The following is a 25,977-nucleotide window of genomic DNA, read 5'->3' as shown; positions in this document are numbered from 1 at the left end:
GCAACCATTGGAACAAATTTGCATTTGACAACTTTCAACACCAACTTTTTACAGCTACACAGAAAGCTTGTCAGCCAGCTAAAAAGTAGCTTTTAAGACCAGCAATGTGCAAAAAGGCTCTTGTGGGCCAAAGCACATGCTAATTGAATCATAGAACACTGAAAAAATGATATGTTTTCTGACAAGTCACATTTTTATGTCCATGGGCAAAAGGTTCCCATGTGTTAGGAAACATCAGATGAAACTACATCACTGGCTCATATCCAACAATCAGTTAAACATCCCCAGAAAAAAATATTTTGGTGTTGTTTCACATTTGAAGGCCTTTTTTCATTATTTCCAGTAGATGGTACGTTGAAAATTGATTGATATATCAAGATTCTGAAGGAAAGGGTTGTGACACAAATTCCCACAAGGTAATAGAGTGTTCCAACAAGATTTGGCACCATGCCATACTGCCAAAGAAGTGGACAAAATTTTTTGAAGAACAAAACATTAAAGGGCTTCTGTAACCAGGCAACTTCCCAGACTTAAACTCAAACGAAAATCTGTGGGCGGTAGTCAAAGAATGGAATAATTAATAGATAATTTTTTCTCTCAAAAATGGATTAATTAATAGATTATTTTGCATACTACTTAATTTTAATTAAGAATTATAATTATTAATAAGTAATAATTTTTTTATTTGATTTTAGGACTCAGGTGATGTTACATTTTCACAAGTATCATTTGCTTACCCTAAACGTCTTGACACAATTGTATTAAAAAATTTAGATTTAAATATTTTAAAAGGACAAACAATTGCATTAGTTGGATTAAGTGGAAGCGGTAAATCAACGTGTATACAACTTTTACAAAGGTTTTATGATCCTGTTTCTGGTACCATTGTAAGTTTTTAATTTTCTCTTACTTAGTTGTATATTAAAATATTGAATCCCGTTGAAATCATTTATTAGTATGTAATGTTGATGAGATGTGAAGTTATAACATCGGTTTGGTTAATGTGGAATAAAAGGTTATAGGATAATGTATACCATGTGTTTTTTTGTCAAGAAAAAACACATTTTAGCTGTTATGCATAACTCATTTTTTTTTAATAGTGTTTGTGACCTCTTCATGTAACCCATCGCATTGGCCTAGTGGTGAACTCATCATCACAAATCAGCTGATTTCAAACTTGAGTAGTGTCACTATCTAAAGTTCAAATCCTTCTAATACCTAGCTTTATACAGATTTGAATACTACATCATGGATACCAGTGTTCTTTGGTGGTTGGGTTTCAATTAACCACACATCTCAGGATTGATCGACCTGAGAATTTCCAATGTTTTGCTGTGATACTTTCTCTTGGGTATGGTAGGTCAGTTTCACTGCTCACCAATGATGCGCTTGAACACTTTTAGGTCAGTAACACTGACCACGAGACTTCATTAGCCAATAAAAGTAGAATTCATCACTACTTATGCTTGTGAAGTGCTGCCGTCTATAGATAAATTTTTGAACTACGTGCTCTGTAAGTTCAGGTTCAACAATGTCCTTAGTTTGGCAAATAATTACGCTTTTATGAGGTTATGAAAAAACATCTTTTGTGTGTTTTCTGGTCATATTTTGTTGATGTTCATGTTTATGTGTTTTCCTTTAATTTTGGTTTGATATACCACCAAAAATTTATTATTAAATATGGCTAGGCTTATTAAAAAGATATGAAAGAGTGTTAAGCTAAGTTTAGATGAATTGCGTGCTATTTTAGATGACAGTGACCAAGAAGTAATTAATGAATCTGATCATGACAGTGATATTCATTACAAATTAGTTGAAAAGATTAACAATATTATTTTGAATGAAATAATTGAAAATGTGTATGAATCTGAAGGAAGTTAAAATATACAGTATGAAGAAAATTTGGGGGAAGGATTACTAGAAAATGATGCAGACAATGCTGATGAGCAAAGAATGAGAATGATTGGAAGGAATGGAATGAAAATGACGTAAGTTTTTCTAATATTTATGGGTCAAATAACAGTGGTTATAAACTCCACCAGAGTACAAGCCCCAATAAGAAATTGAATTTTTTCAACTGTTTTTTACCGATCAATTATTAGAGGAAATAGTTAAGGAATCCAGCAGGTATACAGTAGAAAGAATTAAAAAAAAACATGTTATTACTGAAAAGTTCATTTTGATGGTCTGGAAAAGATATCACTCTTCAAGAGTTTAAAGCATTTTTGGGTGTTTTAATAAATATGGGCCTTCATGATAAGCTCAAAATTGATGACTATTTCACTAGTGATTGGATTGATTGCCAGCCTTTTTTTAAAACTATTTTTTCAAAAGAGCGATTCAAATAAATGTTTTGGTGCTTGCATTTAAAATCCCCATCACCTAGAAGTATTGTAGGATCATTATCTCGCTCTACTAAACTTAGAAACTTAGTGCAATTTTTTGACAAAAAATATAGAAAATATTATATTCCCACACACAAGATAAGCACTAACAAAAGCACAATAGGGCTTAAAATGAAAGTAATTTTTAAGGTACATAATAAGGATAAACCCACAAAATGGGGAATAAAGATTTTTGTTGCTTCAGAATCATCTACTGGTTGTATTTGTGCTTTGGAGCCATACTTAGGCAAAGGAACAGCAAACAATATAGTGCACTTGATCTTGGAATAACGAGTCGAGTTATCTTACACTTAGTATATAAGCTCAAACAAGATAATGGTAACATTGAAAGTATGCATATTTTCATATTTTTACCGACCACTATTATACAAACTTAGATGTAGCATCAGCTCTGTTAGACATGAAATTTCATCTCATAGGTACAATAATGAGAAACTGGAAAGGTTTGCCAAAAGAAGTAAGGCATGTGAGGAAAAGTAAAAATAAAAAGAAGTTATTCAAATTAGATTGAAAAAAGTGGAAATGAAATGTTATAGAAAAATGCAGATTCTCTTCTGTTGTGGAGAAACAAAAATGAAGCTAAAAGTTCTGTAAATAAAGTAATGCGACTAATTTTTTTTGGCAGCCAAAGTGGCAACACTGTAAGTTCCTAGTGAGCATATGATTATATGAACAGCTGACTTCTATTAGGTATTAATATTTTTAGTCTAGTGAAATGAGCTTTTGTTGTGTGTTACAAAAATGAGTGATACTAATTATGACCAACGTTGTGCAATCAAGTTTTGTGTGGGATGGAACTGGGCGAGAATGCTACTGAAACTTTTTCAAAATTGAAAAGGGTGTATGGAGATGATGCTCTGTCATGAGCCCAAGTTTTTAGGTGGTTTAAAGTATTTCCAGATGGTTGGGAATCAGTTACAGATGATCCACACTCTGGAAGACCATTAACGTCAAAAAGTGACGACAGTGTTGAGCGAATCAGAGACTTGATACAGTATGACTGGCGATTAACTGTCAGAATGATTGCAGAACAATTGAATTTGAACCATACCATAATCCATCAAATTTTGATAAATGAATTGGATATGAGAAACATTTCTAGTTCCAAAATACTTCACTGTTGAACAGAAAAACAATAGGATGGAAGTGTGCGGCGATCTTCTAGGGCAATTAAAACTCATCCTGTTTTTCTGAAAAATGTTATTACTAGTGATGAATCTTGGGTATTTGAACATGACCCAGAAACAAAGTGTCAGAGCAAGGAGTGTCACACTTCAAACTCACCACATCCTAAAAAGGCAAAAATAAGCAAATAAAAATCATGCTAATTTGTTTCTTTGGTAGCAATGGCATTGTCTATAAGGAGCTTTTGCCTACAGGACAGACTGTAAATCAATATGCTTACTGAGAAATTCTTATAAGACTGCAGAATACAGTTGCCCACGTGAGACCAGCCATCAAAGACAACTGGATGCTGCATCATGACAATGCACCTTGTCACACTGCACTCTCAATTAATGAGTTTTTGACAAAGAAAAACATTCCTGTAATTCCTCAACCACCTTATTCCCCTGACTTGAGTCCCTGTGATTTTTTCCTATTCCTGACTAAAAAAACACCTCAGAGGACACTATTTTGAAACAGTAGAAAACATTAAAAAAATGTAACCAACCATCTGAAGGATATTCCGATTTCTGAGTTCCAATACTGGTATGAAGAGTGGAAAAACCATTTGAAGCATCGCATGGCTTCCCAAGGGAACTATTTCTAAGATGACAGAGTCCATGTACAATTGAAAATAAAAAGTTTTTCTGAACTAGTCTCATTACTTTATTTACAGACCTCGTACAATGCTCTGTAGTCTATATGATGACACAAAATGTCAAGCATGATAAAAAAGATTGTGTCGAAGGTGTTTCCAAACCTGTAGTGGTTTGTAAGTACAACTATGGGAGGCATATATATTTCCGATCAATAAACATCATCTTATAGTTCTACTAGGAAATCAATTAAATGGTGGAGAAAAGTTTTTTCTGATTGCTTAAGACAGCAATTGTCAATGCATTTATCTTGTTCAGACAAAATATCCCTCAAGAACAAACAAAAGCTTGCCAAAGAAAATTTAGAAGGGAATTAATAATGTGGAAACTGGTAGAAAATATCAGAAATGTGCCTAAACAAAGCAGATGAAATGTTGACGAAAGTAACCATCTGGATGGAAAGTTGCATCACATTTCTCCTCTGGAAAAAGGGAGAACAAAAGATTGTGTTGTTTGCATCAGTAAAGGTAACAAAAGACAATGGAAAAGGACAAATACTTATTACAAAACTTGCAAGAGCCATCCTGGAGTTCATATTGGATACTGTTTTGAGAAGTTTCATATAGTACAAAATTTTAAATGAAACAAAAGAAATTTTCTCATGTAAAGTAACAAAAAAATAGCTTTAAGATTATTGCATATTTTATTAAATATACAGTAATCACAGTGTTTTAAGTTGTATGAAATTGTAAAAGGAAGGACTATATTTTAAACGATAATCACATTTGATGTTTTTTATTTAGTTTAAGAAGTTTCATATAGCGGAAGATAATAAATAAAACAAAACAGTAGCTGCAATTTTACTATATTTTTATTTAATACACATTAATCACAATGGTTTTAAATTCTATAAATTGTAATAAAATATTTTTCAATAATGATATTTTGTATTTTTTATTTTAAGCTCCTTAAAATGATATAGGGGATTTAAAATAACAGGGGATTAACTTAAAACTAAGACAAGCTGTTCCCGAAAACAACTCAGACATAGCTGGGCCGATAAGACAAGATGGCTGTAGATTGGCGAGAACAAAACATAGTGGACAGTGTGATAGTCCAATAAGACCTGACACGACAGTGTTGTATGTATGAAACAATATGAGTAGAAGGGAATTATGGTGGCCAGTGTGACTGCCCTTAAGTCCGCTAAGTGTTAATATTGCTGCAAGAACTGTTTTATGTTCATTTATACCACATACTGATATAGTTTTATAGATATAGGGTTGTTTCCATTTTGTTAATATATTATACGGATTATGAATGTGTTGTGGATAAGTGATTAACCACATCACACAGCATCTTTTGTAAAAGTTACATTGCCTAATGGACAATCTCTGTTATTCTTAATAATAAAATATCCAGTGTGCAAGTTAATGGCCATCTACCTATAATTAACCTGACTCCATACATGAATTAATGAATGTTTTAGTTTATCTTTAAATATTTGTGTATAAACATTCGTGTATAACTGTGTGGTAATTTACTGATCCTGATAGAAAATATCCATGTTTGGCTAAGAATACTGAATAATCATTAACGAACACAAATATGTGGAACTGGGGTTACAAAAATAAATATGTCTACATAAAATATATAATTAAAATAAAATAAATACACCTAGTGACTGAAAATGTATCATGATAGCAATCATCAAATTCCATATAAAATTGCCAACGTTTTTAGAAAATAATATTGCTGTTTTGTTTTCAAAACCAAAAACCAATAAAACATACACCTATAAACACATCAATTCACAACTGCATGCATTAAATTGTAGTGATTGCACTAAATACTATGTTGGATATACTGTTTACATATTCAACCACAGACAGAAGGAAAGTAGATAGACAATTGTTACATACAAGAGAAACAAAACTTCAAATCATTCCATAGAAACATGACACACATAATCGTATAATAACCAAGATCTTATTTGAAAAATAAGATATTTACACACAGATTTTAACAAAGCAATATATATTAAACGAACAAACACAACATAGATAGACTACATTATTTGTTTACATACTTATGGTTTTTTTTAAGCTTTCTTCTAGGACAGCCACTGTTATCAACAGTATTATTTGATATTCCATCTGAGAAGGAATTAATAATCAGCTTTAAAAGAAAGAAATCCATTAATTTGAAAGAGAATACTTTAATCTCTAGTGATTTTAAAAATAGATTTTTATTTCATTTTTACTTATTGTAATTTAACTTTTTTTTCTCTCTTATTGTGAATAACATCACTACTTTTCATGTGATGCAATTTATCATAATTTTTTTTGATAACTAGGATGAAAAATATAGAAAATCTGTCTTAAAACTGATAAGTCTAATACTTTCACCTAATGAATTGAACAGATTGTACATTTATTTTTTATTATGCTCCAGATGGTTAAATTGATTTATTTTATTTTTGTAATTAAAATTTTTGAAAATCTTATCTTATTAATGCACAAACATTAAAACATATTATTCATAATTTTGGTACAAACATGGATTTATTAAACAGATCCAATACTTCTGACAGTATTATGTTGTCAGCCACATATCTGGGAGATGTTTCACTTTTGCTGACTGATTGTTTAAGAATCTTCCTAGTAAAAAAAAAAAAAAAAATACAGATAAACAAACTGTTGTGTATTATACATAAATGCAATACGTTAATAATTAGCTAGACATCAAATGAAATAGAGAAAAATACATGTATTTAAGTGATCAGTAGTTGGTTTGCTTATGTATGAGAGTGGAAGGAAAGAAACAATGATATTATAATAAAGTAAATAGAAAGAAGATATTTTTTATTATAAATAGCAAAATAGTAGTACATTGACAAATCTTCTAAAAACATTTTGTGGATTATTACTTATTAAAACTGATAATTATATTTTTATCAAGTATACTTATATGATTAATAATTATAATTCTTTTTATTTAAATTTCAGAGTATTGGTGATAATGATATTTTACAAGTTCCGTTACATCGTTTAAGAGCAGAATTTGGCATAGTATCACAAGAACCAGTATTGTTTGATCGTACTATTGCTGAAAATATTGCTTATGGTGACAATTCACGTGATATACCATTGGCAGATATTATTGAAGCCGCTAAAAAAGCTAATGTGCATGAATTTATATCCTCATTGCCAGCAGTAAGGAAGAAATTATGGTTTATATATTTAGTTTACAGTTTTATATATATATATATTGTATGGTTTTACAACCACACGAATGTATTCATGATCAGATGGAAATGTCTAAATTTGACAACCAGTCCAGAGAATTCAGAGTCACTTGATGTAACCCCAGATCACCGTCAAATGGTCAAACTGGATACTCCATAACAATATGTTCTATTGTCTGCTCCTCCGCTCCGTAGTCACAGACGCAGTCAGCAGATGGGCAAAAACCCCACCTCTTCAAGGTATAACCACACCTCCCTTGATCCTAATGCAGTTCAGCCTCGACCAGGTTTAGCATGGTAGTTGGAATTCCTCAGCCTTCTTTGTACAAAGTAGATGTAGAAATAGATGGGAGAAATATAACAGTACCAGTGACAATCCTCATGGCTTTGTTGAGCTGCACATCAATCTTTGTTGTGTGGGTGCTGTTTTCCCATACAGGGGTGCAATATTCACCAACCAAATACACAAGAACAAGTGCAGCAGAGCGTAGAGTATTGGCGTCTGCACCTCAACTGCTTCTGGCAATCTTGCGAAGTAAATTCACTCTTGAGCCAAGTTTCTTAGATAACCTGTTGCACTGTTGTTTGAATGTCAAGGACTGATCCAGAATGATTCCCAGACATATTGGATTGTAATTATGGGCCACTTCGATTCCATCAAAAGTCACATGTAGCTTACTTAAGACTTCTTTATTATTTAATGAAATGCAGTAACCTCAGCCTTATTTGGGTTAGGCTGAAGTCTCCATTTATGGAAGTAATCATTCAATTTCGTCAGATCACCTGTCAGCACACACACTCCCACAGTACGTAAGATCCATACTCTGAAAGACCACTGCTAGATTATGTGCATACTGGATTTTCATGGAGTCCATGTCTGGCATGGCATGGATATACCGGTTAAACAGGGGGTCCAGAACTGATTCCTGAGATAGCCCATTATTCAGAGTCCTCCATCTACTAGCTTATCTATTCAGGGACACCTTAAAGCATCTGTCAGAGAGCATGTTGCTCACTAGAAACACCAGTCTTTGACATGGAATGACCTCAATAAACTTTGACATCATTTCCTCCTTCCATGCAGTGTCATAAGCTACCGTAAGATCAACAAAAACTGCAGCCGATTTGAGACCTCACTGAAATCCAGCCTACACTAGAGTTGTCAATTTTAATACCTGGTCACAGCAGCTTCGATGCTTTCTCAATGGTCTTTTGAATGCAATTTAGAATAAGACTTTATACTAGCTTAAGGTCATGCTGAGTAGTGGTACTGTTCGGTAGTGAGAAGCATCAGTTTCGTCTTTGCCTGATTTCAGGATGGCAATTACCTTAGACTGTTTGAAAAGTTTCAGTAATCTTCCGGTTCTCAGAATCTCATTGAAAAATTCAATGTGCCACAATCTAGTTTTAGATCCAATGGCCTTAAGAAACTCCAGATATACGCCATCAAAAGCCAACAGCTTTATTTACCTTTAGCATATTCAAGGCTATATCAAGCTCCTCAATGCAGAAGTCACGTAAGTAGTATGGATGCGGTTTCAGATTGGGCCTCTTTATGTACAATTCATTTTTCACGGTTTGTGTGTGCGCCTTGTCTATTTTAGTTTTCGAAATCTTCATTAGTCTGGATGCAACATCAATGGCATTCACACGTGTGACTGTACTTGACAACCTTGGATCTGTACCAAGCTTCCTTATAAGGTCCCAGGCCTTTCTAATAGAATGCGTAAAAAGTTGATTCCTGCCAGTTTTCTCTCTTGTTCTTATTGAGAGCTCTCAAGAGGTCATCAGCTGTTGTGTCATTGTGAGATTCCTGATATTCAGCATATAATCATCGGACTCTTGAGACTATCCAGGGATGTACTCCTTCCAAAACCCACATGGAATACATCTCCTGGCATTAACTTTAACCGCATTCACAAATCTCTCATAATTGGATGGAATTGAGGGAATTCACTGAACGGTATTATCAAGTTCACTATTTATGTGGTTTATAATCAGTAAACTAGATAATTAAGTGGTTTGTAATCGATTTATCTGGTTTATAATAATGTTCGGTTCTGAACAATAATATTCTGTTTGTTGTGTTGTTCTACAGATAAAATTTAAGTTCTCATAAGGCATTAAAATTGATTTCATTTGTAACAAATGAAATCAATTTTATATTTTGCTTTGAAAAAAGCAAAATATAAAATCAAACCGTACTATTTTGCTTTGAAACACCTTAATAAAACGCTAAGTTTGACATCATTATTAAATATTTATTATATTTAAAGTATATTTTTGTCTAACATATAATGTCATCTCTTATAAAAAGTCTGAATGAGTTTTTGTAATACAAAAATGGGCTGACAGATCATTATCTGGTGTCCATAAGTATGAATCGTAGAGACCAATATTTAAAAAATTAAATATTTATAAATTTATCATTGTGTTTATATTTAAGAATATACAATGTTTGTTAAAAAGAATAGTCATATATTCTTTAAAAAATTATACTAATATCCACCTATACTAAACCAGACTACACAAGTGTAAATAATTAATATGGACTTTAATCACATATATATTCTTATCTTATAATTTTTTTAAATTATAGTTTATCTTATATTGATGTGATCTACACAATGAACTAGCTCGGTTGCCCGGCATTTCCTGGGTTTTGCGCAAAGTACAGTAAAGAGGATTTATTCAAATTTTTTGTGTGTATTTGAGTATCTGAGAAGAGGGATGTTGGCATACCAACAACAGTTTTATTTATCTCAAAACTTTTATTGTAAAATTTGACACTACACTATGTTTTTTGTTTGTCCATCTGGAACACAAATAAGTAAATTATTAGGCATGCCAACTCTTCAGCAAGCTATATATAACTGGCCATGAAAAAAACATGGATTTACCTAGTTAACGTATGTCACATAAAGTGATTGCCTTTGTGCCTTATTGATACTCATAGCAGATGTAAGCCAGATGATAAACTGCAATCATTCAATCATTTGAACTCAAAAGGCATATCTGTGTCACTGAGTATCAATAGAATGTATATTAGAAATGTATATTAATAGATAATAAAGCATAATATGTATAATTATGTATGTATATTAATAGAAATTAATAAATCCATCTTCTGTGTCATTTCCCATGATTATGATTTCTATTATGTTGGACAACAGATTCTTTACAATAAATCTTGTTCCATTGTACAGTTTTGGGTGGGTCGATGTTAAATAATAGAATGATAATGGATCCTTTTTTTAAAGTCAATTTGTGTGGCAGCATTCCTGGGGTTCCAGAGAATTGAAGAATTCAATACGATAATAAACAGCTTGTTTAATATCCATTATTGTATTAATAGATGAATAAATAGTAGAGTTGCCAGGAAACATATCCTGTTTGAGTTCATTAACATTTTAACGCTGTCATTTTTGGGAGTTAAAAATTTTCCTTTCGCACAGCTCTCAGTAACCCACCGCTTTTATTGTCTAACGCATGTTTAACGCGTCTTCCCAAATCAGCTGATTTGGAAGTCAAGAGTTACAGCGTTCCAAGTCCTAGTAAAGCCAGTTATTTTTACATGGATTTGAATACTAGATCGTGGATACTGGTGTTCTTTGATGGTTGGGTTTCAATTAACCACACATCTCAGGAATGGTCGAACTGAGAATGTACAAGACTACACTTCATTTACACTCATACATATCATCCTCATTCATCCTTTGAAGAATTATCTAAACGGTAGTTACCGGAGGCTAAACAGGGAAAAGAAAGGAAGGCACAGCTCTCAGTGCAAGTTGTAATTTTTGTGATTTTCTAAAATTCGATCTTCAGTTGTAATTGTCTAAAAGTTTCAAAGCAAAATTTCTAAAATTGTCAATTTTGCAAATTCCTTTTTCCAACATATTTATTTTCCCACTTCTAATTGTCCTAATCTTTGAAAATAATTTTTTCAATAATCATATTATTTCCAACATCATAAGTATTTCCAATAGTTCCATAGTGATGACTCTACATTGTTGCTTCATTTTTGTTAACTAATCGCAGAATTTGAGGTTGATTAGAGAATACACTGAGTGAGTGAACAAAGGGGTGGAGGTGTTTTTTCAAATTGAAATATTTATAGATAACAATTTTTCTCTTGTTTGGAAACTGTTAGTATGAAATAAAACTAGATCTGTATCAAAGATAAACGAACACCAAATATTTTTATTTATACATATAGATTATTATGTATGATCAGAATAAAAGTTTATTTATCTCTGTAGTTAGACAATAATCCCATAATTTGGTTCACTGTCATTTTTTAATTGCTGCAACTGAGCCATTTCTTTTAATGAATGAATAAATGGCTATTGCTCAGTGTAAGACTGAAGCTATAAGAAAGGTGGTAAAAATTTCCCAATCAAACCTTTCCATTTGGAACTGTTTGAGATCAGGCGCTCTTTTGTAAAACCACAACCCTACAGAATAATATATTGTGTTGTTTATTTTAAATAGCACATCTAAGTTTCAGCAGGTTTATACAGTTAATACATATAATAGATACATCAACAGATAATCAGTCATTCCATTCCTGAAAAATCAATTAAAAAATTGCCTTTCTTATACCAAAAGAACAGTCATGATTTTTGAGACAGAAAAAGGTTAATTTAAACTTTGCTTACATAGATGATAAATGTTGCCATTGCAATGACTGTTTTTCTGACTAGTGATTTTTTTTTCTCATTTTTTTTTTACACATTTGTCTAGACTGTTGGGCAATCACTAAGCCCTTCCATATTGTTCTGATGTGACCACGAGTGATTTTCTTTTGTTTTTGAAGCTAAAAGAATTTTTAGATAGCAGTATTTTAGAAGTATTAATAAAACTCACAAAAGCTAGCAAAATTCATGATAGATTTTTGTGCATATAATTAATTAGAGTTCATATGCAGTTGATAACTAACGCACAGGGTTCACGCTTCCGTGTTTTCGGTCAGTTAGTTTGATAGAATCATGTTAGGGTGGATGTGAAGATGTCCATTTGAGGCCTATGTGAAGGTGAAATTTGATAGGTATTTTACTGATGCAAATGTCTGCCGAGGTATTTACATCGGTGGCATCCTGACTGAGGCCTGGTAATGATTGTGAGATGCAATCAGTTAGAGGGTCTAAAGACGACCTCCGATAAAGCTTCTCAAGGCTTGGAATGGAGCGGGTGGTGTGGCGACCAGTAACTTCACAAGGTGGGTGGGTGTCTTCTCCTTACAGGGTTGGGAGTTGATAACTAACTATGTACGAGGTCTGTTCAGAAAATAACTGTACATTTTTAATTATGCGCCATCAGAGATATTTAGTGACATGCGGTTGTCAGCATTGTGTTCCATATAACCTCTTCTGTAATCACATGTTCGTGGATTGTTGATATCTCGTTTAGTTTTCGTGTTATTATTTGAGTGCAACTTGTTTGTGTTTATAATGATTTTTGTAATGTGCGATTTTCAGGAGCAACGATACAATGTAAAATTTTGCATGAAACTGGGGAAAAGATTTCAATTTTTGAAACAAACTTACAGTGATGATGCTCTGGATCGAATGCAATGTTACAAATGGTTTTCACAATTTAAAAACAGTCGTCAGTCAATAGAAGATGACCCTCGACTAGGAAGGCCTACTACTTCAACTGATGACACCCACTTTCACAAAATTAACTGTCTGGTGCATGCAAATTGCCAATCGGCTGTCAGAGAACTTGCAGAAGAGTTAGCATCTAAATTAGATCATGCCATGACATTTTGACTGAAAAATTGAACATCCATCGAGTCACAACGCAGTTTGTTCCTCGTTCTATGGCCAAACACAGAAAAGAACTTCAAGTGGACATTTGTTGGCAACTTCTTGAACAAGCCAATAATGATGAAACATTCATGCAAAGGATCATAATGGAAAACGAAAGCCAGGTTTATGGCTATGACATCGAAACAAAATTTCAATCATCATAATAGTTCAGCAAAGGATCTCCACACCCCAAGAAAGCACATCAGTCTCTATCCAATGTCAAAGTGATGCTCTCTGTTTTTTCAATTTTAATGAAATCATGCATTTTGAATTCTTTCCCAATGTGAAACAGTGAACCAAGCTTATTACCAAGGCGTTTTACAACAGTTTCATGAAAAAACCGCAAAAAAGAGACTGCAGTTATGGCGAGACACCTCATGGTTCCTTCACCACAACAATGCACTTGTTCAGTCAGCTTTGTCAGTTTTTTGTCAAAAATCAGATGAGCATCCTCTTCCCATGGTCTCCTACTCACCAAACCTGACTCCTTGTGATTTTTTCTTATTTGCGAAATTAAAATCGGTGATGAAAGGACACCGTTTTGAGACTATTGATGACATTAAAGCAAATTCGCCAAGGAGCTTAAAGGCCATTTCAAATGAAGCTATCCAGGATTGCTTGAGAAGTGGAAACTGCTAAGAAAAGTGTGTGATTAAGGGAGGGGAGTACTTTGAAGGGAACAAGAATCTAAAATTAATAATAAAGATTAAAAAAATAAAGTTTAGTTATTTTCAGATCTCGTAGTAAAAAATAAAGAGAGTTGTTATTACCAGATAAATATGTTTAATTATTGTTTTAATCATACATATTTTTATAGTTAAAAATAATTATATAAATTTATAGCAAAATGATCTTTATTTTATGATGTGCTCCCATAAGAGCAGTAAACACAAATAATTTATCAAACATAAATAAAATCTTAAAATATAAATATCTCTGATTAAAAAAGCATTAACTTAATACTAGACTTTAGAAAGAAATTAAGTAATAATTATAAATTTATAATTTTGACTCATATTTGGTGTAATCAAAATGACCAACTTTTTACCGATTAATTTTGGTTTTTCTAAACATTCATTATTGCAACCATAAAAACAGAAATAAGGAGACAGATCATTTTCAAACGACCTTGGAAATTTATTTTAAGTCCTGCTGTTGATGACAAAGTGATAACCCTGTTTATTTCTGTGTTGTGGAATGAAGACCATGTGTACAACTGAATGCGCTGTAATCAGTCTATAGTTTATTGCCAATTTGTGGTCATCAACATGATATTCTATAGTTGTGATAAACGCCAACACATTTAGTTCATAGAAGGGAAGGGTGTGGAATTCTAAGAACAAATTCAGATTCCCTCCTTTATAATGACCACTTATGCTTAAACTTTACATTTAGCAGATACAGAGTTTGTATAGAAATAATTTACTTCTATATGTATTAAGTTGTCTATTATAAGCACTACATTTATAATATATTCATCTGCTCCATGATTAAAATTAGATATATTATATATATATATGTAAGAGTTTTGCTCATTATATTAGTTTGATTATTTTATATCATTACAGGGATATGATACTAGATTAGGAAGTAGAGGTATGCAATTATCAGGAGGTCAAAAACAAAGGATTGCTATTGCAAGAGCATTAATACGTAACCCTTCTATACTTATACTCGATGAAGCTACATCAGCTCTTGATACACAAAATGAAAAGGTAATTTTTTTTACTTTTTAATATGTTTTTTATTCTTTGTTTAACCATATTGTTTCTCTTTGAGGTGGTTTAATCAGACATTAGACTTAGCATCATTATTAAATATTTTTATGTCTACATAATTTAAATGTGATATTTCATCTTTGAGCTTCTTAAAATTTAAATTTCAGGAGAATAAAATGTCCAGTTAAGTATATTAAAAATAAAAAAACAAACATATTGTGATGATATGATTTCAATGTACAGTGATTAATCTTGTGAGATATTATGCTGTAAGTATGATCAAATATTGTCATCGGTCTGCCTTTCTTGTAAGAACTAAACGTTAAAAATTGATACTATATCAAGTATTAATCGATTTTCTTGTGTAGTATTTAGTATTCAGATAATGCAAAAGTTAAGACATTTGTAATAAATGTAGATTAATATATCTATCGGTGTCAGTACATCAACTGATTAGAAGATTAGCTTCTTGGTCATCTGATCTTTTAAGTCTGATATTTTTTCAATTGGAATTTTATTCATGGAATTAAAACACATGAAAAAGCATGTCTAAGGTCATAATAATCAAATCTTTAAAATATTTTACTTTTAAAGGAGTTATGTGAAAAATGACATTTTATTAATAATAACATAATTTTAAATCATTGCTGAAAAAAATGATTAAAATTATCATTAAGAATTATATCCAAGCCTTTCTTGGCAGATTGATTTCCATTCAATATTTACATAATATTAATTAATATCATTTTCCCCTTTTTTTTAGCTGTGATTTTATAATTAGTTAAATTAGCAAATTAATTACACTCAAACCATTTAGAAATTTAGTCAAGATCATGTTAAAATTCACAGCATCGACAGAAGGATTAATTACATAAATTTTGAAATAATCTGCATATGTAGGGTCACAAAGATCATGGAAAAATTATGACCTTATCACGTTGATACTTTAGATCCTTGCATATAGAGTACAGGATCTTGATGTCGGTGACAGGGTGCTCCAATAATCCTGAGAGCTATGTTAGTGGTAGATTAGCTGCTATTAGAGCCTCCAAAGAAGTTGAGTGTTACTAGCTATACTAAGAAGTACTTCACAGAAGCATCTATCCTTAACATTAGGGCTGGCTTCAACAAAGTATAGGATGAAAACAAAAGTAATCAAAGTAGGAGACAATAAGTCAATGAATATCTGCACTAAAGAATTGAACAAGTGTAAGTGTTAATACAAGGTTGCAAAAGTGAAAACAAAATAAACATAATGACTAAGTAAGAATTTAAGAGAAAAACAATTATGTAGTAATTGGAGTTAAGACTTGAAGAAATATTTTGTGAAGGGTTGTGTTTGGAATGTATTTTCTCTTTGGATGTGAAACATAGAAGAAAAAAAGAAAAATGGCTGAAAAACTGGAAACAGAGCAGACTGGAGAAAATTAAATGGATAAAGTGAAAATGATAAGTGAAAGTAATGAGGAGAGTAAAGGAAAATAGGCACGATACCGAAGAATTCCTCGACAAAATCAGAAGTTGAACCTGCGTAGTGCGATGTCGCACCGTCATGTTGTAGCCAGCAAGCTTAATCAAAACAATTCAAAGTATAAAAAGTAACTGGACAGGACATTTAACAAAAGGAAAAATAAAACAGTGCTAGAAGAATCAGTTGTAGGTGCGAAAAAGAGGAAGGAAAAAAGAATAAATATAGACAGTGTAGAAGGAAATTAGTGCTAATAGAAACTTAAAAGCTAAACTGAGAATGGAGATAGATGTAGTTTAAGAGACCTGCCTCAGGGCTGATAACTGTAATGATTACCCACAATCAGAGGTAAATTACGTATTTGTAGGTTTAAGAAATTAGAGAATTAGATCTCATTTTAACTTTTGACTCATTCTATAATCTGTGCTGTCACTAGGGAATGGTATAACAAATAATTATGCATTGTCTTTAGGGAAAACATTTTGTTTCCGGTTTCCTGGTAGATGCTATAACTCTGGTAACATTAATCAAATCTGTCAACACTGCATACTTTTGAAAGGTGGCTTTATCACTTGAGTATTTTTAGAATGATTATGATTATATTAATGTATTTATTTCAGTTATTTTGTCTTGAAAATGAGTGAAAAAGGAAGAAGAAATTTGATAACTTTACAAATGTTATTACAAAAAAGGGAAGAATGCTGCAACTCAGGCTGCTAAAAGAAATGATGTTTATGGAAATGATACAGTATCAATACGTGTTGCACAAAACTGGTTTAAGTGTTTTCAAATTGGAAATTTTGATTTCAATGAAGCACCTCACTGTGGTTGGCTAATGACTGAAAAAGTATATAAAATCGGTGAAAAATTAACTAAGATTGACATTTGTGATATCAGTAATATATTAAACATCAATCACAAAGCAGTTTAAACAATTAGAAGAAGGCTGGATGTAAAAAAATCTCAATATTTGGGTGCTACATGATTTAACAATGGAAAATTTAATGGATAGACTTTCCACCTACTATCATTCCTAAAATGGAAAAAATCGATTCATTTTTTAAACAGTGCATTACAACCGATGAAAAATGGATCACGTATGATAATAATGTTCAGAAAAGATCACAGTTGAAGCAAGGTGGTGGTGGTGATCTACAAATGGTGGAAAAGCCAGGATTGACGCCAAGAAAAGTGATTCTGTGTTTATAGTAGGAAGGGAAAGGAATTGTTCAGTGAGCTGCTGCTCTCTAGTCAAACAGTTATTCTTACTTCTACTGTTAACAACTGAAAAGATTACAAGTAATTGGGATAAAGCGTCCAGAATTTATCGATAAGAAAGGTATTGATTTCCAACAAATCCCATCCATCTTTGGTAACCCATCAAAACTTAAGACAGTTTAACTGCAAAGTTTTGAAGTACTCACCACACGCACACAGTCAGAATACCATTTGTTTCGGTCTCTACATAACTCTCTTATAACATAAAGTTGCCTTTCAAAAGAGGCCTGTGAAAATCAATTATCATAGTTTTCCGCCCAGGAAACATAGAACTTCCACAGCGACAGGATTATGATTTTACCTCAAAAATGACAAAAGGTGTTTGATTAAAACTGCACATATGGGTTTAATAAACTTCATTTTAAATATAAAAAACCTTGTAACTAAATCATTGATGCCGGCCTCTGTGGCGCAAGTGGTAGCATCTTGGCCTTTCATCCAGAGGTTCCGGATTCGAATCCCGTTCAGGCATGGCATATTCACACATGCTTCAAATCATTCATCTCGCCCTCTGAAACATGCCTAACGATGGACCCGGAGGTTAAAAAAAAAAAAAAAATTAAATCATTGATACAAATAATATAGGGCATAATTATGATAATGTAGAACACTGTATGAGATAATAATTTTTTTTAGATTCTAATTCATAAAGCTTTACAATTTGAAATCTGTTACTTGAGTAATACTAATTAATTTATCATCATGAATAATAATTAATTAGTTTTATCATCATTCATGAAAGTGTAGAATGATTAATACTTTGAAAAATTGTTTTAAACAATAATTATTTGATATAAATTACCAAAAGATTTAGCAGTAGTCACAATATTTGGAAATATTAACAATGAATTTATTTTGTAAAAATGTTTTCTTTTACAACCTCAAATAATTTATCTGTTGTAATATTATCAAATTTATGAATAGGGTTATAATCTTGACATTGTGTCTCCAATTTTAAAAAGTTAACAAAAGATGTTTCCAAACAGTAGGAAAAATACTTATTCAGAGTAAATAAATTCAAAAGATTAACAGAATTTAAAAAAGTGAATGTTATTCCATATCAGTCCATCTGGTTTAATTTGTTTACAAAGAGCAACTGAAATTTTGGAATCAAAACAGAAAACAAAATGTTGCACAAAGCGACATGTGTTGCCATTGTGTAGTTTCATTTTAAAACATTGCAAAATTTGTTGATCCATGTCCTCTCATTAACTAATGAGAAGCACCAGAGGGGCGGTGAATGAATAGATTCAAAATGACTGTTGCAGTACATAAAAATGCATCGCTATCAAATAGGCATCTCAAATTGGGAACATTTGCAAACTCACTGAAAAGTATTAACAACAATGAAAGGAATGTTGTGAACAGCTTTTGAGATGTTACGACAAGGTAATATGACATGTTATGACTTCCTTTTCAATATTGATGAGAGAAAAAACTTAGGTTATTACAACTCAGAAGAAAAATGGCAGAGAATGCAGTACTGGAAGTACGGTTTACCACAATCAAAAAATTTCAAAACAAACCTTGCAAAAAAATTGTGTTAGTATTGTGGGATTTCAAACATGAACACATGACTGATAATAACTACCTCGAAGCCAGGTGAACTGTAAATATTGTGCGACATAGAAACATTAGAACACCTTAGGAGATATATCCACAGAGCTGATAATTCTGCAACAATATGATGATCTCTCAGCCAAGTAAAAAATTTCAACCTATTCCACACTTTCCGTAACCACCAGATTTGGTTCCCTGTGTTTTTCACTTCTTACCACAATTAAAGAGAGATATCAAATAAAGGGATGTTAAAGAGAGTGTTCATTTCACTATAGATAAACATGGAGAACAGAGTGTGGTTGTGAAACAAGGAAAGACCAACAGAATTCTTTATAAATGGAAGGAGAAAACTGGAACTGTAAATTGTGATTATATGGAAAAATAAAGTTTTGTAGCAAATAAAATGAACTTTTATGCCATATTAGTTTTGTTTGATTATCTCTTTTCATTTGTGAGTTATGAGCAACTGTACACTATTTTAGCCATCTCTCGTAAATAGCATTAATTACATCTTTTTTATTAATATTACAATTTAATTCTAAATGATTTAATAAATCACACACTTATTTTTTATTTGGAATTATTATTTTTTATTTTGTTTTAGATCGTACAAGAAGCACTTGAAGGAGCTATACATGGTAGAACTTGTATTATGATTGCACATAGGATGAGTACTGTTGCAAGATGTAATATTATATATGTTATGAGTAACGGAGAGGTTGTTGAACGTGGAACCCATTCTGAGTTATTAAAACTGAATAATTATTATGCTCAATTAGTCAGACAACAATCTTAATTTAACCTTTTTTTTTCTTTTTACTTTAATGGCAAGTGTACATATTTATTTTAATGTAAAAGATAAATTAGAAATTACAATATGATATTGAGGATTCAGTCCAGCACCTTCTTTATATCAGGTTTTTTTACCAGCTGAAGTGCCTTTAAAAAATCAGTTTTATAGTTTTTTCTTTTCCCGGCAATTTTTCAGTTATCCTTTTTATTAAAAATGTACTTATAACTTAAATATATATATATATATATATACTTATTGTGTTATCTTATAATGAATTAATAACGTAAATTATTTATCCTTATTCATTATAGATACCACCATTTAGAATTTCTTTTCTAAATAAAAAATCTTTTTTGTTTTTCACAGACACGTGTAATAATTGTACAAACATGATTCGCGCAGTTCTACATCTACTCTAATAAATTCCAAGGAGATATTTTAATTGCTGTCTTTATGTCAATTTTTTTATTTTTATTTGGCTGTACTTTAAACATTGTTAAATTTTGGATTGATTTAAAATTATAATATTTTCTACCTTGTTTGGATCTATTTTGTTTAGGTAAAATTTAAACATCATAATCTTGTATTTCTTCCAATTAACTTTACTTACAAAAATTGTTTTACAATTAAATTTAATAGAAATTTATATTTTGATATTTACAGTGTTTACAATATTTACCTTTACATTTTTTTTTATAAATTATGAAAAATACAGTTCTAAGACTTATCTAAAATAATTCAAATTTGAAAAATTTGAAAAAATCAAATGAAAAATGAAAATTTTTCATTAATAATTTGTATTTCAAGAATTTTGCTTTTGAAACAACAGAAATCAGAACAAAATTTTACATTAGTATTAACTAAAAAATAAAGGGCTTTGTACTAAGCTTACTTTTTTTTCAATGACTCCCAAAAATAAGAGTAACACTTAGTGAATATTTATGTAATTTAAATTTAATTTGAACCTTTGAAAGTACAATTATGATGTAACTTGCAAAATCAAAATTGTACACTACACTAATATAAATGTTATTTCAAGTTTCTCAATTGATATTTGAAGAGTTTGAATTGACTTATTTAGGCTGTGTATTTTAATTCATTTTTCATATTTAGTAAGCATTATACTCTTGTTATTTATTAATACATCAATCGTTAAATTAAAATTAGCTCTTAAGTATTAGCTAATATGGACATTATTACCATAGTATTACTAGTTCACATAAATGTAGTTATTATTTAAGTCTTAAAGATTAATTATTACAATAAAATAAATATATATAATAAAAATAAAAGTTTATTTTTTAGTCTTTCCTTTATTTAAAACATTTTAAAAATAAGATATTACAGTATTAATTTGTTGATTAGTGTGACAAAATATGGCTAAACCTTAAAACAGATTTAAAATATAAAATTTGTTTTTGTAAGTAAAAATTTGCTTCCAGCTCTTTTGGAATTATTATGCAACTCCATCAGTGGTATTGCAGTCTATGCTGTTAGGGAAGCACTATTAACCAAAGCCACTGACAAAATAGCTACATAGTAGCACTAAAAGTATTTATTTTTTTAAACACATTTCAGATATTTAGAAAGCAATTTTTTTTTAATTTAAATTATTTATTTTCATTATTTTATCGATTATGTAGAGTAACTTACAGCTATTCTGTATAATATGTTTAAATTTTGTACAATTACAGTAACATACAATTACTGTAGGATGAAAAACATTTTGCTGTTAACTTGCACAGAATGTAATCTCACAATCGTGAATTTTATATACGTTGACATGAATTCCTTTGATTTTTATTAAGCATACAATTATAAAGAAGAAAAATCACAAACATAATATTGACATACAACTTAGATTCACGTATTATAACAGAGAATATTACAAAGATTCATACGGATTATAACATGACAGAATATTAGCAAAGTTCACACAATAAAGATTCATGAGTATTAAAACATAACATAAGATACTTCATAATTAATTGAAACATAGAATTTTTTAACTACAAAACTTAATTTTAGAGAGAACGTAACAAGAGAGTTTTTACACTGTGTAGTGTCTTATACATAAGATTGAAGTGTCAAGAGAAAAACATGGTTTAAAAATGTGAAAAGAAAACAATAAAACAATCTAAAAAATGATTTTCTTTTATTTTAATTAAAATTTCTTCTTATTACCATTTAAGATATAAACACATGAAATAATAAATATCTTAAAGAAATAATCAGTACAGAAGGCATAAATGAAAACATCAGCTGAGCATATATAAATATATATGTTGAATGGAATACATAAATCCCAGTGTATGAAAAATTTCTTATTTATAGTTGAAATTTTCATTTTAATTGAAATGCTGTTAAATTTTAGATGAAAATAAGTTAAATATCAAGTTGAATTAAAACTGCTTTACGCATTGACATAAACAATACTGTTCAATAAAATATTACAATTTAACAATGAATCATTCATGGATTCCACTATTTGCAATGATGTCTGAAGTACAAAAAAAAAAAAAACTGAAAACATAATCTTGAATCTCACAATTGCAAAACATGTTGATAACGGTCTACATAACAACCACAACTGACATTCATATGTAATCACCTCAATGACTTATAATCACCTCATGCAACATGAACTTTCAGCATTTAATTACATGCCAAAAGACTACACAACAATTTTCTTTAAAAAAATACTATACCGTACAAATTAAAATTCATTAGATGTTGATCAACAAAGGATGCAACTCTCCTCCTCCTCCTCCTCATCCTCTCCTTACACAAAGGATGCAATAATGTAACAGCTGAAGCAAATAGATAGAACATAACACACAATGAACAAATTTAAGAAAAAATGAAATAAATACAAATTCATAATATTCAGTTACATTAACAACAAAATTGAAAAAAAATAAATTAAACTTCAGCAGGTTTCAGTATAGCATGCAGAACCACAAAAAAATGTAACAGTAAAACATTCACACAAATAATTCAGTAAATTTTATTCATCTTTGGTATACAAACTAGCCTGCTCTTGCTAAAAACAAGCTCTATATAGGACAAACAGAGTACTGCTTTTCATAGCAATACAAAGAACATATAAAAGTTTTACACTCCACTACAGGAACTACTTTTGTAAACTACTTTATTGAAACAACTTGCATGTGAACAACAAGAAAATCTTACTTATAAACAACAAAGGATACAATAAAAAATAATTAAATATGAACAAACATAATTTAAACATGTGCTGTCTCTATATAAATATAAAAAAGGTGGAATTAACCATCAGAGTGTGTATAGATGATTTTCTGTATATTATTTGTATAAAAGCATTTCCTAATATTTTATAGTTTTTAGTCTACAGGCTTTGATAATACAACACTGAAAGATACAAATTGATGATGTGGGATCCCAAGAAAATATTATTGTAGGTGTAATTTACATGGTTTATTGAAATACAACCTGGAATTTGTTTACATAGCTTGATTGATAATACATAAAATTACAAATAAATTACTTTATTTTTCTACATGGTTTCCATCAACAGAAATACATTTTCTCTAATAGATAGATAAGCTTCCTGACACCCTCATTAAAAAAAAACAAAATTGCTGGCCTAACAACCAATTGTGCACATAATGTTCGACTATGGCATTGTCTTCGAATCTTTCCCCAACTAAAGTGTCTTTCAACAAACCAAACATGTGGAAATCGCAACGTGACATGTACGGTATGTGTTCCAGTGAGGAGGTATCCAGTGAATTTTTGCAAGTTTTTTGCAATTCTGAGCTGCTGTATATGGCAATAAGTTGTGGAGGAGGACATTGTGAATCAGTTGTCGGCATCTTTTGTTGCGATAAGCAGCCCTTACGTTATCTAACAACTGGCAGTTGTATGCCACATTTATCGTCCTTTTTTCATGCAGGAAATCATCACCAGAGTCCCAAAACACAATTGCCAGAACTTTTCCAGCTGACAAAATTTCTTGGCTTTGATCGGAGCTCCCTCCCCACTCTTTCCCACCACTTAATACTTATTTTCTTGCTTTGTGAGATGTAGTGGAACGCTCAAATTTCGTCGCAGGTCATAATATGGTTCAAAATTGCCTCTCCTTCTTCCTCAAAGCTATTCAAAAGCCACTCACATATGTCCAAACATTTCTTTGTAGCTCAGTGAGAAGATGTGGAACCCACCTCGCTTACACTTTTTTGTTACAAAGTGCTACAACCAAGAGTTGCCCATCTCTGATGCAATTTCAGCGGCGGTCTCCTTCCACAACATCACGAACGGCCTGAATGTTTTCATCATTGATGCTGGTGTGCGGACGACGTTTGTGACTTTCGGTCTTCGGTAGATCACGGCCACTTCAAAATTTGTTGACCTAATCAAACGCTTGAGTTTGATTAGGGAATATCTCCGAACTATGCCTCGAGTCGAGTTGAAATTTTAGACGATTTGAGATCTTCGTTGGTGAGAAAACGTATTTTAATTCGTTGAGCAACGGATGGCGTTATCTCATACTGAGTCAGTCTGCTCTGTTGTGAGAACGTGACAGTAGCTACCTTCGATACACATCCAACTACCGGCAGCGCCCTCACATTCACTGATCTTCCTCGGTCCTCGCGGCAAAATTCCGGCTTATATTTGAATGACCCTCGTATCTTAAATTCAGATTTGTAATCTGGTGGCTAAAAAAGAGCGTTTCAGATGATGGAAATGACTGATAATTATAACTGCAAACGAGCATTTTTGTGGTTAATCTATCATTTCTTTTATTTTAGCATAGCTTACTTGTATGTATTATACTCGAATTTAATGAGGAGTATAATTTGGATGAAATTATAAAAAAATGCCATTTCCTTGCCGGAAATTGTATCTGAGGCTCGCTCTAGAATCCACCATTGTGACTACTTATTTCTTTAGACTCAAATATTTTATGTAGATAAATTATAAACATTTTTAAATGTGCATTTCAACAAATCTAAATATATTGTGATTCAAAGAAACGGGAAATTTAAAAAATTAAATAACGTTAATGAAAAATTTTTTTTAGAAAATGAATTTTATTTCATGTAATTGTAAAATGTTGCCATTTTAGGATACATACATTTTAGTTTATTTTTTAAAGATGACATCTTGCAGGTGACCTCCTCTTCTACGTAAACTCACGAAGTCTCTTCGTTAAATTGTTCATGGTTTGACGTAACATCTCAACAGGAATTTCCGCAATTGCTTCTCGGATCTTTGCCTTCAGTTCTTCCGTTGTAGCAGGTCTACTGTGGAACGCTTTGCTTTTAAGTTGACCCCCACAAAAAGTAATCACAGGCTGAGAAATCAGGCGATCTGGGAGGCCATCTAATGTTACCATTTCGTGAAATAACACGTTGTCCAAACAATCAGCGTACAGCTGCCATCGATATTCGTGTAGTATGTGACGTTGCTCAGTCTTGTTGAAACCAGGCTGTGTTAAGAATCGGTGGAAATCTCTTTGATTGTTCCACTACAAAGGTTTCAAGCATGGCTACGTAACGAGCCGACGTCACTGTAATTGCAAGACCGTTGTCATCCTCAAAAAAAAAAGGGCCTATAACACCGTAAGATGACATAGCTCACCACACGGTCACTTTCTGGCTGTGCAACAGACGCTGGTGTAGCTGCGTAGGATTTTCTTGTGCCCAGTATCTGAAATTTTGCTTGTTAACAAATCCACTAAGGTGGAAATGCGCTTCGTCTGACATCCACAGTTCGTGATCAAACTCTTCGTTATCATTTATCTTCTGAAGCATTACATTACAGAATTGTGCTCGCACAACTTCATCGTTCGGTTTCAGTTCCTGGACGATCGACAACTTGTATGGATGGTATTCTATGGAAGTCCTTCACTAACATTCTTCGAACACTTGAACTATGCAGATGTAAAGATGCT

General features: G+C 31.6%; 1 protein-coding gene across 4 annotated transcripts in view; it reads left to right on the top strand.

Moving 5' to 3' along the window:
* LOC142332010 (multidrug resistance protein homolog 49-like) overlaps positions 1-21,305 on the top strand; it is a 119,403-nt gene extending 98,098 nt beyond the window's left edge. For 3 of the 4 annotated variants that reach the window (XM_075378067.1, XM_075378070.1, XM_075378068.1), the window contains 4 exons: positions 696-887; positions 7,174-7,380; positions 14,794-14,940; positions 19,854-21,305. In XM_075378067.1, coding sequence (XP_075234182.1) covers positions 696-887; positions 7,174-7,380; positions 14,794-14,940; positions 19,854-20,045 — 738 coding nt within the window. In that variant the 3' untranslated portion in view covers positions 20,046-21,305. The remainder of the gene's footprint in view (positions 1-695; positions 888-7,173; positions 7,381-14,793; positions 14,941-19,853) is intronic. The other variant, XM_075378069.1, reaches the window with a different exon arrangement.
* The last annotated feature ends 4,672 nt before the right edge of the window (positions 21,306-25,977 follow it).

This window comes from Lycorma delicatula, chromosome 11 (assembly GCF_047948215.1).
Source record: "Lycorma delicatula isolate Av1 chromosome 11, ASM4794821v1, whole genome shotgun sequence".
Classification (NCBI taxonomy): Eukaryota; Metazoa; Arthropoda; class Insecta; order Hemiptera; family Fulgoridae; genus Lycorma; species Lycorma delicatula.
The sequence above is the reverse complement of the archived record's forward strand: the minus strand, read 5'-3'. Positions and strand labels throughout refer to the sequence as shown.